The sequence below is a fragment of the Magnolia sinica genome, chromosome 12 (genome assembly GCF_029962835.1).
Source record: "Magnolia sinica isolate HGM2019 chromosome 12, MsV1, whole genome shotgun sequence".
Taxonomy (NCBI): domain Eukaryota; kingdom Viridiplantae; phylum Streptophyta; class Magnoliopsida; order Magnoliales; family Magnoliaceae; genus Magnolia; species Magnolia sinica.
Window position 1 is genome coordinate 15,892,377 of NC_080584.1, and position 14,381 is coordinate 15,906,757.

Below are 14,381 nucleotides of genomic sequence, written 5' to 3' on the forward strand. Positions count from 1 at the left end.
AGGTGGATTTCTCAAAAAAAATCCACGAAAGGCCCCACCTAGGTTTCTAGAGCAGTACTTCACGCTAAGGGCCTGTTTGGATACGTGTTTTGGGATGTATTGTATCGTATTAGAAGTTATGATTTGACGTCTACCCCATTTAGATTGGAGTGAATAGGAGTTGAATCCCATGTGTGCGAATACAAACTCCAGCTAAATTTTTGAACCGACGGTAGAGTATTGTTAGTGGGTTCTGTTGCCGTCAATACTTCGTATTCATTGCGCTGTATTCGGTAGCGGATGAAAGTTTGAAATTTGTACGATTACAAGATATCTGGTACCTATGCAGTGTAAGATCGGGACCGTTCATTTAGTACATTTCAACGTGAAAATCATCTGGGCTAGAAAGTTCCTTACGTCAAACAGGCCACCCGACCCAATTAAGATTGTACAATACGCAAACATAATACGTCCTATCCAAACATTGATCTGTATAACGTATTGTATACTATGCCAAACAATACCTCCTATGCAAACAGTGATTAATATCTTATTGATTTGAATGTATTCTAAAAACTGTCCAATGTATACATGAACATTACCTAAATAGAATACAATACAATACTATACGCGAATCCAAATAGGCCCTAAAGGCTTTTGCAGGAAATATACAAAGTCGTATTTTAATAACTGGTTTTATTGGTTTTGTTTCTCCACTCCTATAAAATCTCACCATTTGTTTTTTTTTTTTGGGAATTTTCAGCATCCAACCACTATTATGTTGCTCTCAACCTCATGGAAAGGTACTATGTGATCCAGCGCATAGTACCTTTTCATATATATATATATATATATATATATATATATATATATATATATATATATATATATATATATATATATATATATATATATATATATATATATATATATGTTTTATTAAAAAATTGGGTGTTACCGTACATATATTAGATACTACCATAAATAAGCAATTAATGCATAACCACACCTCAAAGATGATCCTAACCTTTTGATTTTGAAGTGAAATTAGAGTCGTTGAATATCCTCTTTTCATTATTCTAAAATTTATTATCAAACCCCTCAGCGGGTGGGCCCTAACGTGGGGTGACCAACGCTAGTAGAGCTGGGCATCGAGTCGAGTCGGACCAAGTTAGGGCTGATTCGATTTGATCTGGTTTTGAAATATGCCAGACCCGAACTCGATCCGAATAGATAACGATTCCAACATGCCTGACTTGATCTGAGTTCGATCTGGCCTGGACTGATCTGGACCGAGTCGGGTCGAATTAGCACTGAGTCAGATTGAGAGATGAGGGAGGGAGTGGAGAGGAGATAGAGGAGGAGGGTGATGGTGGTGGGTGGTTGTCGGGCTTGGAAGAGGAAGAGGAGGATGGGGGAGGGAGAGAGGGAGTAGAGAGAAGGAAGAGGAGGGTGATGGTGGTGGGTGGTTGTCAGGCTTGGAAAAGGAGGAGGATGAGGGAGGGAGGGAGGGAGAGAGGTTGGGATCGAGTCAGGGTAGGGTTAGAGAGTTGGGTCGAGTGAGGTTTCGCATCGAGTCAGGTTTCAGACCGAATTACTCGGTAACTCAAACTCGACTCAGTTTGAGTTCAAATTGAGTGAAGCTTACTCAGCTCGGATTGACTCATCCATTCGGTTGAGGTCGAGTCAGATCGAAAGAAATTGGACGAGTTGAGTTAGCTAGATCAAGTCGCCCCATTAAAAACTTCTAGCGGCCACAGGAGTTTTCGATCAAGCTGATATTTTTGTCTTCCCTTCTTTCATGTCTGCGTTAACACATGAACATGTTAGATCTCAAATAAACATCATGGTGGACGTTAGGAAGGTTTCAACGGTGGGCGTCACTCTCTTCGCTATTTTTTGTGGTGGGGTCCGCTCTAGCTTGGATCCGCTTCATTCTTTGGATCATGCCCTAAAATGATTTGTCCAAATGGATGGACGGTGTGGATACAATACATACATCATGGTGGGGCTCACATAACCTGGTGACTTCACTTCAGCGGCGAGTCGACCCGTCACTAGCTAATCCGCGTCCCTCAGGATGGACTCACTGGACACGGATAGGCTAGTGGCCGGTGCTCTGTGGGCCCCACCATGATGTATTTGTTTCATCTACACTGTCCATCCGTTTGGATATGAACCTAAAAATGAGATAGATCAAAATCCCGAATGGACCACATCACTCAAAACAACAACGTTGATTGAATGTCATCAACCACTAAAAACTTCTTAGGGACCACAAAAATTTTGGATCAATTTTGGATCAAGCTATAATTTTTTATTTTTTATTTTTCATTTTTTCCCTTCATCAAGGTCCGTATGATCTAATCAATAGGTTGGATGTTAAATAAACAGTGGACCCTACCAGGTTTTTAACGGTGGACATTCAATCACTACTGTTCTCCTGTGGTGTGGTTCACCTGAGACTTAGGCCTGCCTATTTTGATTTTTTTTGGATCAAGCCCTAAAATGAACTGGACGTGACAGGTGGTTTGGTTCACCTGAGAATTAGATATACCGATCAAATAGAATACTCTAGTGAGTATTTAAAACTGATAATAATGGAAATTGACAATTATTCAATTGGACGTGACAGGTGAGCACACGTAAAGCAGGATATTCTTTCAATAATCATTGAATTGAAAAATATCTAAAATAGTAATAAATTGACGTCGCAGATCCTAAGCTGGGGGAATTTCTACGGCCCTAAGCACCCGTCTCCAGTTGGGAATGGGCAGGAGGTTTGAGTAGCCACCTTAATGAATGAATCTTATCTACACTGTCCATCTATTTTTTCGTATTTTTTTTGAGTATAAGCTTAAAAATAAGGTAGATCTAAAGTTCAAATGGACCACACCACAGGAAGCATTGGTGATATTCTCACCGTTGAAACTTTGCTAAGGCCCTATTTTCCATCCAACCTATCCATAAAGTTACAAAGACCTGGATGAAGAGAAAACACAAATATCAGATTCATCCAAAACTTAACCCCAAGAAGTTTTCAACGGTAAAAGTTTAATCCCCATTGTGTAATCTATTTAAACCTCCTATATAACTCATTTTTTAGATTATACATTAAAATGATACTAAAAAATTGATGAACGGTGTGGATAAGACCCAAACATCACGGTGGCCATACAAAGCTCTTGCCCGTTCCCAACAGGAGAGCGGCGGGGTAGGACGCAGTCCGCGTCCGTGTCATCTGTTCCGCCGCCCTTCTGTTACGCCGCGTCATTTAAGATTTGGAAGCGGATTGCGTGGTGTTGACGTCATTATGTCCTGTCCACCGTGCATGTACTATATCCACACCGTCCATCCGTTGTGTTGAGTGACGTCACCTAGTCCTTTGATCCCCACTAATGATGCAGGTGATATATCCACACTGTCCATCCGGTTTTTTATATTATTTCAGGGCATGAACCCAAAAACGAGATAGATCCAAAGCTCAAATGGATCACACCACAGAAAGTAGTAGTAATTGAATGCTTACCATTGAAATTTTCTTAGGGCCACGGAAGTTTTGGATAAGCTTATATTTGTGTTTTCCCTTCATCTTATTAACAGGTTAGATGGATAATAAACATCATGATGGCCCCAAGAAGATTTGAACGGTGGGTATCATTGTACTGCTGTTTTCTTTCTATAGTGTAATGTACTTGAGCTTTCGATCTTTATCGTTTTTTGACTAATGCCCCAAAATGATCTTGCAATTTGGATGAACGGTGTGGATATAACACACACATGAAAGGGACTATGCGCTTGAGCCGACAAGACCGTCCCATGAGGTCGAGCTATGTGGGCCCCACCGTGATGCTTTTCAAACATCTGCCCCATCAGTCAGATGCACTGTTCCATCGTGGACGTAGGTCTCAAAAATCAAGTCAATCCGTGACTTATGTGGGCTACACCACATACAGAAGTGGGGAGGGGCCGTGCACTATTAAAACATTCATAATCATTTTTTGGGCCCAACGAGATGTAGTTTGCAAATTCAGCCCATCCGTTATGTGTGTCCCACTTGGATGAGGGTTCAGACTAAATTTCAACAGCATTCAAAACTCATATAGGCCCCACCAAGTGCTTTTATATGTTTTTGGCATGTCTTCATATGATTTTAGATGGTATGACCCATCTGAGTTCCGTATACGGCAGATTTTTGGAATATCCCATAATTTAGAGGGGACCCATCAAATGCACAGTATTAATGGTCTACACGCATCACGGTGGAGCCTACACATCCTCACGGTCAAGCGCATAGTACCTTTTCCCACACACACACACATATATATATATATATAATGTGGAGCCCCCGGATATTTTCTATGTAAAAACATCCCCACATGTTCCACGTGTTTACACCGCGGACGTCCACGCAATCTGCGTCTAAGAGGAGTGGCTCGAAGTCGGTAGCGACCCCTCCCGTACCAAGATGTCGGTACATGTCGGTGTTGTGGCTCTTCCATGATGTATTAGTTTTATCCACTCCGTCCATCTATTTTAACAGATAATTATATCATATGATCTTAAAAATGATGTAGATCTAAATAACAGGTGAACCACACTACAAGAAAAAGTCCACCATTAAAATGTACTAGGACCCACTGTAATTATTTTTTCCCATCCAATTCGTTAATTAGATTACACAAACATGGATGATCCAAAACTTTTGTGGCCCCCAAGAAGCTTTTAACAGTGAGCATTCAATCACCTTTGTTTCTAGTGGTGTTGTCCACTTGGCATTTGGACCAACTTAAATTTTTATATAATGCCACAAAAGAAGATTTAAAAACAGATGAACGGAGTGGATATAACGTAAATACATCATGGTGGACCCTACGATTAAGTATCCACCGATCTTACTTACCCAGCGAAGCCACGAACCTTCTTTCTTTTGTCGTGTCATGTGGTTTGTTCCTACGCGTTATGGCGGTTCCTCATCCATTCTTATAATATCGGTGTGCATTTCCTATAAAAGCCACCCAGCCACCATTCCATCACCCCATACTCTCTTATCCTCCTAGCCCTAAAATCCATCCAAATCTCTGTCTCTCTCTCTCTCTCTCTCTCTCTCAAAATCTCAAACATGAGTCAATACGAGCAACACCAAGCTCCACAAGGTAATTTTCATTTTTCATATTTTCTCTAAATTCATTTATATTAATAGTTTTAGCTTGGCTCATTGAAATAATAAAAGGGTCCAAATTTTAGTAAAAGAGATTTATTTTTCTATAATATTTAGATAAAGTTATTAAATAACGATAACAATGGCTGTAACGTTTAAATTCTTTTATAATGTTTGATGAATATATTTAATAATGATAGGTGGCCGTAACAACCAACTTTATAGCTGTTATGACATGAGCCATAAACTGTCTATAATGATTTGAATTTAAAAAATAAAAATAAAAATAAAAATAAAAATGCATCGGCCTATGTCAGTTCTTCATGACCCTATAACGGCCGTTACCATCATAACAGATCAATTACAAGGTTTTATTTTATTTTATTTTATTTTTTTGAAATTGGGCATTATTAGGCCCATTTTGCATAACGGGCACCTCCCGCTACCGGGTTGGGTACAATGAAAGCTATTATCAAGAATTCAATTTACAACCTATCTCAAAAATGGGAATCATAAAGTAAATCAATTTTGAAAATTGATTTCTTATGTAAATTCAATTCAAAAGAACCCAAATACAAATTCTGCCTCTTGTTAGTAGAATCTATTTTCCAAGGGCCAGCTCTTAAAATACTCACCAAATCCAACTTGACCAGCCCAAGTCATCCATTATTTGGGGGGATTTTTGTAATTTTGGTGCATAAAATAGGTGGACGACCATTATTTATTTCAATAAAATTTACCATTTTAAGTAAAAAATAAAACTCGGCTCGACTCGATTTTGGTCCCTGATGAATCAACCACCAATCTTGAGCTTTTAAACCCTTGTTAGGATAATAGACCCACGATCATTTCATTCATGTATTGTTTGTTTAGTTTCTTTTGAATAATATCCACCATTGGATTAATGATCATCTGATTCTTAAGGACCTTTGATTGATCAGTCTATCCTCCACCCGGCCAAGCCTACCCACCTCAATCGTATCCACCTCAGACGGAGGGATACCCTCCCACCACACTGCCACCGATGGGGTACCCTACAAAAGATGGGTCTGGGTACTCCCAACAAAATGCTCCTGTGGAAACTAAGAGCAGAGGTGATGGATTTTTGAAAGGATGGTAAGTATGGTCTAATTCTATTTTAATTATTTCTTTGAATTTTATTTTTTTATCAAACATATCGCGACCACCAGTGTGATCTTCAAACAGGCCGTGCGCTCACCATTCGATCACCGTTGATACATTAATTTTCGGCGTGCATCAAACTACCCAAGTGGTCTGATCATTCGAGATTGGCGTGGGCCCACAACCACAATTTGTGGGTCCCACCATTTTGACTGATCATGATCTGAAAACCATTAATTTCTTATGATCTTTTTCTCTTACAGTGGTTTTCCCTTCTTTTCTTCTTGCAGTTGTGCTGCCTTATGTTGCTGCTGGGTCTTGGATGTATGCTTTTGAATGGTGACCAACGATGTGTGGATGATTTCTCTTCCTCTATTATTTATGTTTTCTATCAGTTTGATGTAAAAAAAGAAAAGAGGATATTTTCATTTCCTCAGTGGGATTGTATTATTTTTAAAATTCATTTATGAGATGGTTAGTTTTATTTGAAAAAATATCATCTGATGTCTAATAAGATGGACCATGTGGGAGGTGGGCTCTACCTCGATGGTCCATGGTTCAGAAACTTGAAATTCGGGCTCGATTCTATGTCTACCATGTTGGGTCAACTGTTCCAGCTAGTCTTGGAAAATAATCAGTTGGACATGATGGGTGGGCTTACATCAACCAGAATAGTCTTCCACTAATAATTGAATTGACAATATTTTACAAGTAATGAATGGACATGGTAGCAGTAAGCTGTGGAAAATTATTGCAGCCCTAAGCTCTGTGGGACCCACCATGATGTACATCATGTCATATATACACAGTCATTCTGATTCACCGGCTCATCTCACAGCATGAACCGAAAGGTAGATCCTTATGACACAGTCATTCTGATTCACCGGCTCATCTCAAGGCATGAACCCAAAGGTAGATCCAAATTAGGTCTCTTTCCAAGGTTTAGTGGCATATCCAAATTAGGTCTCTTTACATGACTTAGCAATAGACAAGTGATAGACAGACAGAGTGTATTTCAACAATGCGGTTTTAATTTATTGGAAACATGATAAATCCTAACACGACTTGTCTGGCACGAAAGCAACTTCCAACGGAATTACATAATGCAATAAGGAAAGAACAAGTGAAGCAACTATCGAAAATACATGAATTTGATATGGAAAATATCTCCCGTGAAAAAAAATATACACAGATAATCTAAATAGATTGAACGACTTACAGATGAAAAAACCCTAATTTTTTCCCTCTCAAAATCCTTGGCTTACAAGCTCTCTCAATCTCATTCAAGTGCCAACCAATAAAACCTTTTTAGCATCTATTTGCCCTCTTCACATATTCATTTAGACCAAGGAAAAACACAAATATCAGCTTGATCCAAACTTTGAAGTTTCTATGCCGGGCTAGTGAGGCAGCTAGTGGTTGTTCATCCATTATTTTTTTCAATATCATTTTATGGCTTGAGTTAAAAAATAAGGTAGGTCCAAATCTCAAGTGGACCACATCACAATAAACATTTTGATTGAACGCCCACCATGTAAAACTTCTCCGGGCCATAAAAGTTTTGGATCAGGCTGGTATTTGTTTTGCCACCATCCATGTCTGTATGTCATAATCAATAGGTTGGATGAGTGTTGGGAGGTTTTTAATGGTGTACATTGAATTACTATTGTTTTCCTATGGTGTTGTCCCTGGGATTTAGAATTGTCTCATTTTTATTTTTTATTTTATCAAGCTCAAAAATTGTCGGAAAAAAAATGATGTGGATAAAACACATATATCATGGCAGGGCCCACAGAGCACCAACCAATAGCTAGCTAGCGAAATAGCGTCCAAGTGGAAAGGTTGGGATTACGTGGGATAGAATTACATTTGGTTCCTTGCATGATTTCTGTGGATTTTGAAATCCACTACACATGTGGGCCCCACTTTGATCCATGCATGCCATTCATCCATATACATCATTTACATGTAACATTCTGGTTATATATATGTACACGTGAACAACATCTGTTGTGAATTTGGTCCGTTGATTACAATTCCATGGTCCACCAAACATTATTTTGGTTAATCCATTAGTGTTTTCCCCTAGCAAAAATTTTATCCCAAACATGGGATTGGATGGCTACAATACCATGGTATTTCCAGACATGCAATTATTTTGCAATAATGATGGCAAAATGCATGAATGGAGTGAACTTGGATCGGATAATACCCCCATCAGGACCTAGCAAGAGATGAACTGTCCGGGCAGGGGTTCTACAGGACCTACCGGGATGTGTGTGCTTTATCCCATCATTTTAGATTATGAGCACAGAAAGGACCACATCACAAGAAGCAGTGGTGACAATGATGCCCACCATTGAAACCTTACCAGAGCCCACCATGATGTTTTTTTTGTCATCCAACCTGTTGATAAGGTCACATAGACCATAATAAAGAGAAAACATAAATATTATCTTGATCTCAATAAAGGTAAAAACATAAATATTAGCTTGATCTCAATCCCCACCACTACCTTTAGTGTAGTCCACTCTGGGGCTCATGCTCTAAAATAATATGTAAAAATAGATAGACGGACGGCAGGATAAAACACAAACATCACAGTAGACCCCACATAGCACCTGCCATGACCGTCCAAAATTCGACTGTGTTGAATTAGTTGAGGTTGTGCTAGAAATGTTGAACCCAACATTGGGTCAGCTCAGGCACGAGTTGAGGAATTGGAATAATATGGCCTTATATATATATATATATATATATATATATATATATGAGTAATGGTCTCCTGCGAACCATCGGTTATAATCCTTATGATGTTTGACTTTGTGATGGACAGATGATCATCTAACCACAACTGTTTCACTTATAAAGCCCATTCGAGCAATAAACATACAGTTGAATCATGACAGTCTCACTATAAAGTGAGGCACTACAAGAAAAGATACTTTTACCTACGAAACTTTTCGTAGGTAAAAGATATTTTTTTAGGCAAAAACTTTTACCGGGGAAAAACTTTTACCCACGAAAAAAAAAAAAAAATCATTGGCAAAGATAAGATTTTTGCCGACGATTTGCTTTCGTAGGTAAAAGATTTTACCAACGTTTTTTTTTTGGAGGAAAAAATATTGACAAATCGTTTTGCCTACGATTATTTTCGTAGCTAAAAAGATTTACTAAACTTTTACCTACGAATTTTTTCGTAGGTAAAAATTATGACAAAACTTTTATCTACAAATAATTTCGTAGCTAAAAATATTTACAAAAGTTTTACCTATGAGACTTCTACCCTTCCGACCGCGCCATCGCCACAGTTCTGATGCCACGTCTCACGCACGGATCCGATACCCTGGCCAGGAGATCCGGGCCAGCGCTTGGTGAGAGAAAAAAGCAGCGCATGCAAATTCTGAGAGAATCTCTATGACCTGTCACATCAATCAATCAATCAATCAATCTCATCATGTCAAGTACATGTCAAGTACACATCCCCTTTCACCCATTCCCAAGCAACCCCAAAGTCAAAAGTTTCTTACACAAGCCCATACTTTCCTTACACCAAAAACCACAAAAGTCAAAAAGTTCTTACACCCATCACTCACTACATACATCACTCCATCACCCATCTCCCTTTACAACTCTCTCTCACTTTTTCAAACTCATTTCCAAGTAACCAAAATACCATACGTCCAAGTTCTTCCACTCCAAGAGAGCCACAAGTGTGGCCCACTTCCTACCCTTTCATCTCCCATCTCAACCATCCAAACCTCATCTCCTCCGTTGGGATCAAAGCTAAGGAGCAAAGGAAGCCAAGGGAGCAAGAAGATCGAACGGTGGGTGCTTCCATTAGGCCTAGATTTCCTTTTTTGATGAAGGGCCAAGTGAGACCTACCGATTGATGGTATGGATCTCACTTTGGACCCTAGGTATGGCCGATGGCCCACCTTGATCCACATGATCATTCCATGATGGGGCCATTCTCCATGGACCCCATCATGATGTTTATTTTCTTTGCATGGCTAGAGGTCATCTAGACCTTCCATTTTGGTGGGGAAGGGATCTCCACCGTTGATCTTTGATTTATTGGGCCCACGTGTTATGGGACCCACTTGATGTATGATTAATTGCAACGGAGGGCCCATAGTGTCGGGGTCCCTCCATCACACGCGTGTCCCACCCTCCTTCCCTCTCTCTCTCTCTTTCCCTTTCTCTCTCCCTCTTTTTCTGTTTTTTAATGTGATGATGATGTGGTTGTGTGGCCCACCTAGATGGACCCCACCACGAGGTATGTATTTTATCCAAAACATCTTGAAGGGGGGCCCACCTTATATGTGTAGTACCCACACCATCCATCATTTGGTGGCCCACCTAAGCAGGGCCCACCCCAATGCATGTGCAATGCCAAACCGTCCAGCGTCCCTGGATGCTGGACAAAAAGGGAAAACACAAATATTAGCTTGTTTCCAAGCTTATGGGGTGGCCCACTCTTATAGGCCCCACCTTGATGTATGTATTCAATCCATGCCGTCCATTCTTTTCCCAAGCTCATTTTAGGCGTTGAGCTGAAAGATGGGACCAATCAGACTTTCGGGTGGGCCATATTGTGGCAAACAGCTGGTTTACCGTTGAAATATCCCCTGTCGTTTCTATACCCCAAAATATATTGAATATTGGGCTTGTTTGGCTTGTCTTGAGATAAGGGAAACAATGGCGAGGTTGGATTCATCCGATGTGGGCCTTACACGTGAAAAACCACAAAAAAATTATTTTTCTTTAAATATATATATATATATATATAACAAGCAGTAGCCGCTGCTACTGCCAAGAGGGCGCAGGGAGCGCCTGCGCTGTAAGCGAGTGGGCAGACGGAAGGCAGGGACCCAATTTTCGGATCCGACACCCATTCACCAGGTTTGATCCCGGAATACTACAAGGAGGATTTCAAGTCATCGATCTAATTCATAATGAGCATAACAAAAGCATAACCCACAAACAATAACCACAAGAACACCACCACAAAATCCACTATGATCAAAAACTTTTGAGTACAATGCGGCAGAAAGGGGAAATACAATGTAATAAAAGAAACAAAACTCCAGACTCGTTTGCACGGTCCAACTACGGTGAGACTATGGCTGCGACTGCGTTCTGGCGTCACCTGCACGCATCAATCGTGCATAAGCTTATGGAAAGCTTAGAGGGTGGTGTAAGTGTGTGCGCATTATAAACGTGCTCAAAATGCAAGGTCAGAGTAATGCGGAATCATGGTGATGAACACATGAATGCAATCAGCCGTATCAAGGCTATGCGGTGCAAGATATGAATGCTATCGGCCATACACGGCCATGCGATGCGAGATGCAACTCAAGCATGCCAATTCTCAACATGTATCAGTACATTTCTATGGATAATCACAGGGGTTCAATACACTCCAAATGGCACTGTCGCTCTCCTAGCCGCACCCAAATGAGCGTAAGAAACCTTACTATCCGCCGACCAATGGTCCGCCAATACCTATCCGGCATGTCGATAGCGGACCCATTCGCGAGCTGGTCAAACTCGACCTAGTATTGCCCCTACCCTCGGGCGAGTAAGGCCACACTCCTTTCCAACCGACCACGACACGGTGGGAGACGCGGCCTCTGGTATTCGGCCCTCGTGCGCTCATATCTCCACTCGGTCTAGACATTGGATTCATCCTCTGGTACCTTCGGTTTTAGGGTTTTTCACCAAGGGACATCTATGGTGCCCGTATGCTAGAATCAAATATTTCCGATCTCCAATCCTGCCATCCACGATGTATCTGTGGAGGCTATGGCCCTGATGTCGCTAGGGCATATAGTAACTATAATCACACAAATGCAAGTGCATGAGTCACATTATCAGTCATGCAGCAGTCCTGTATGTACCATGCACTTATATGGGGCAACTCCGCCTATCAGGGAGCCCATAAATAGTTCTGCCCAAAGGCATATGCTATGATCGGTCACTCCTCACGTCAGGCATACATATGATGTGAATGATCATGAACCATGGATCTATACTAAACATGCATATAGGGATGGGCTCTGCGTATCACGGAAATGGGCCAGACGGCCTGCAGAGTATAAGTATGAACCTATCAGTGGCCTTAAGGAGTGTGACAATGCGGACATTTAACCAACATTGTCCTTACAATGTGGACGTCAAACCAACATTGTTTCCAAGGCTTAGCCCGCCATAAAGCACCATTACACAAACCATAGGAGATCACACATTGCAATGGACTAATATACATCTCATTGGGCCTCGACCCATAGTGCTCAGATACATAAAATGGGCCATCTCAAAAGGTCCTTATAAAAGTCAAGTGGGCCGCATAAGTGGGCATTATGTACATTGCAATGGGCCATAACACATGAGCCTTTGAAAACTTAACAATGGGTCTCGTAACATGGCCCTTATATATATCAGTGGGCCTCGACATCGGGCCACCAATACGTCGAATGGGCCTAACCTCATGGGCCTTATATATATATCAAGGTGGGCCTCCCCAACGGCCAGAAATACATCAATATGGCTCAACCACATGGGCCTAGGGCCTCACCATAATATTTATTTGAAATCCAACCTATTCATTAGGTCACTTGGAACTTTGGTAAGGACCTATGATATGTTCTTTTGGTTTCCAACTTATTCATTTGGTCAGACGGGCACGGGAGGAGGGGAACAACAAATTTCAGCTTGATCTGAAACTTCTGGACCCAGAAAGGGTTTCAATGGTAGAGTTCAATTCACACTGTTTCTTGTGATGTGGGCCGCCTGAGCGTTGGATTGGCCTGATTTTTGAGGGGGGTCCATGTCGAATAGTGGCCCACCAAATGGACGGTGTGGATACAAAATATACATCATGGTGGGGCCCACGGATGGAGCCGTGGGTCCCTGCCTCTTGGCCGCCTTTTTTTTTTTTTTTTTTTTTTTTTTTTTTTTTTTTTTTTTTTTGGGGCCCACCGAGATGTGATTCACAATCCAGCCCATCCATTGTGTGAGTCCCACCTAACTGACCGTTCGGACCAAGCAGATTCATCCAAATTTCGGACGGGTCCCACCAAGTGTTTTTATATGTTTAGGAATGTCTTCACATGATTTTTGATGGTATGGCCAGCTCTGAGCTTTGTTTATGGCTGATTTTGGGGTGGACGGCTATCCATGGGGAACCATCAAATGCAGGTGTTGATGGTCGAAAGGAATCACGGTGGGGCCCAATTGGGGCCCGTGATCCCTGGCCCCTTCCGTCAAACGTGTATATCATTTGTGTGTCATTTCCGCTTCTTTCTTTTTTTTTTTTTTTGAAAACGGTAGGTCTGGGGATTAGATGCCCATGATATGATAATCCACTCCATCCATTGGTTTCGTGGCTTGATACCAACCCATAGAGTCCAATATTGAGCTTTTTCTGATGTACAGGAGCATCGGGGAGCAAATCAAAGGTAGGGACACTGTTTCCTATGGTACGGCCCAGAAAATGGGATCCACTTCATTTTTCGGCTCAACGCCTAAAATGAGTTGAGGAACACCATGGACGGCTCGGATCTTACATATACATCAAGGTGGGGCCTGCATGAGTGGCCCACCACTCCTTTCCTCTTTTTTTTTTTTAAAAAAGCCCATTGTTGCAACGTCCAGCGTCCAGGGACGCTGGACGGTTTGTATATATTCCCAAAAAAAAATGTGGTGGGTCCCACGTGAATGTGGCCCACCAATATATATATATATATATATATATATATATATATATACATTTAATGTTTACCTTATATTGTATATATATATAAATACATATTTTATTATATATTATATATATATATATTATATAAAATATAACATATATATATATATATATATATATATAAAGATGCATTGGGCCCATCCAAACAGTAAATGGTGTGGATCATCACCTGTAATAGAGTGGGCCATACCGTCTGATGTAGATGGACGGAGGAGATGTAACACCTATCGGTGGGATCCACACCATTACAAAGAAAGAATGAGAGAGAGATAAAGAGAGAGATACACGGTGAGATAGAGGAACCCCGCCACTATGGGCCCTCTTGATTAAATCACATACATCCAAATGGGTCCCACC

General features: G+C 40.9%; 1 protein-coding gene across 1 annotated transcript in view; it reads left to right on the forward strand.

Moving 5' to 3' along the window:
- The first annotated feature begins 5,045 nt into the window (after positions 1 to 5,045).
- The window catches only part of LOC131221005 (protein CYSTEINE-RICH TRANSMEMBRANE MODULE 4-like), a 44,761-nt gene continuing 35,425 nt past the window's right edge, over positions 5,046 to 14,381 (forward strand). The window contains exon 1 of the mRNA XM_058216062.1: positions 5,046 to 5,135. Within this exon, the coding sequence (XP_058072045.1) occupies positions 5,102 to 5,135 (34 nt within the window). The 5' untranslated portion in view covers positions 5,046 to 5,101. The remainder of the gene's footprint in view (positions 5,136 to 14,381) is intronic.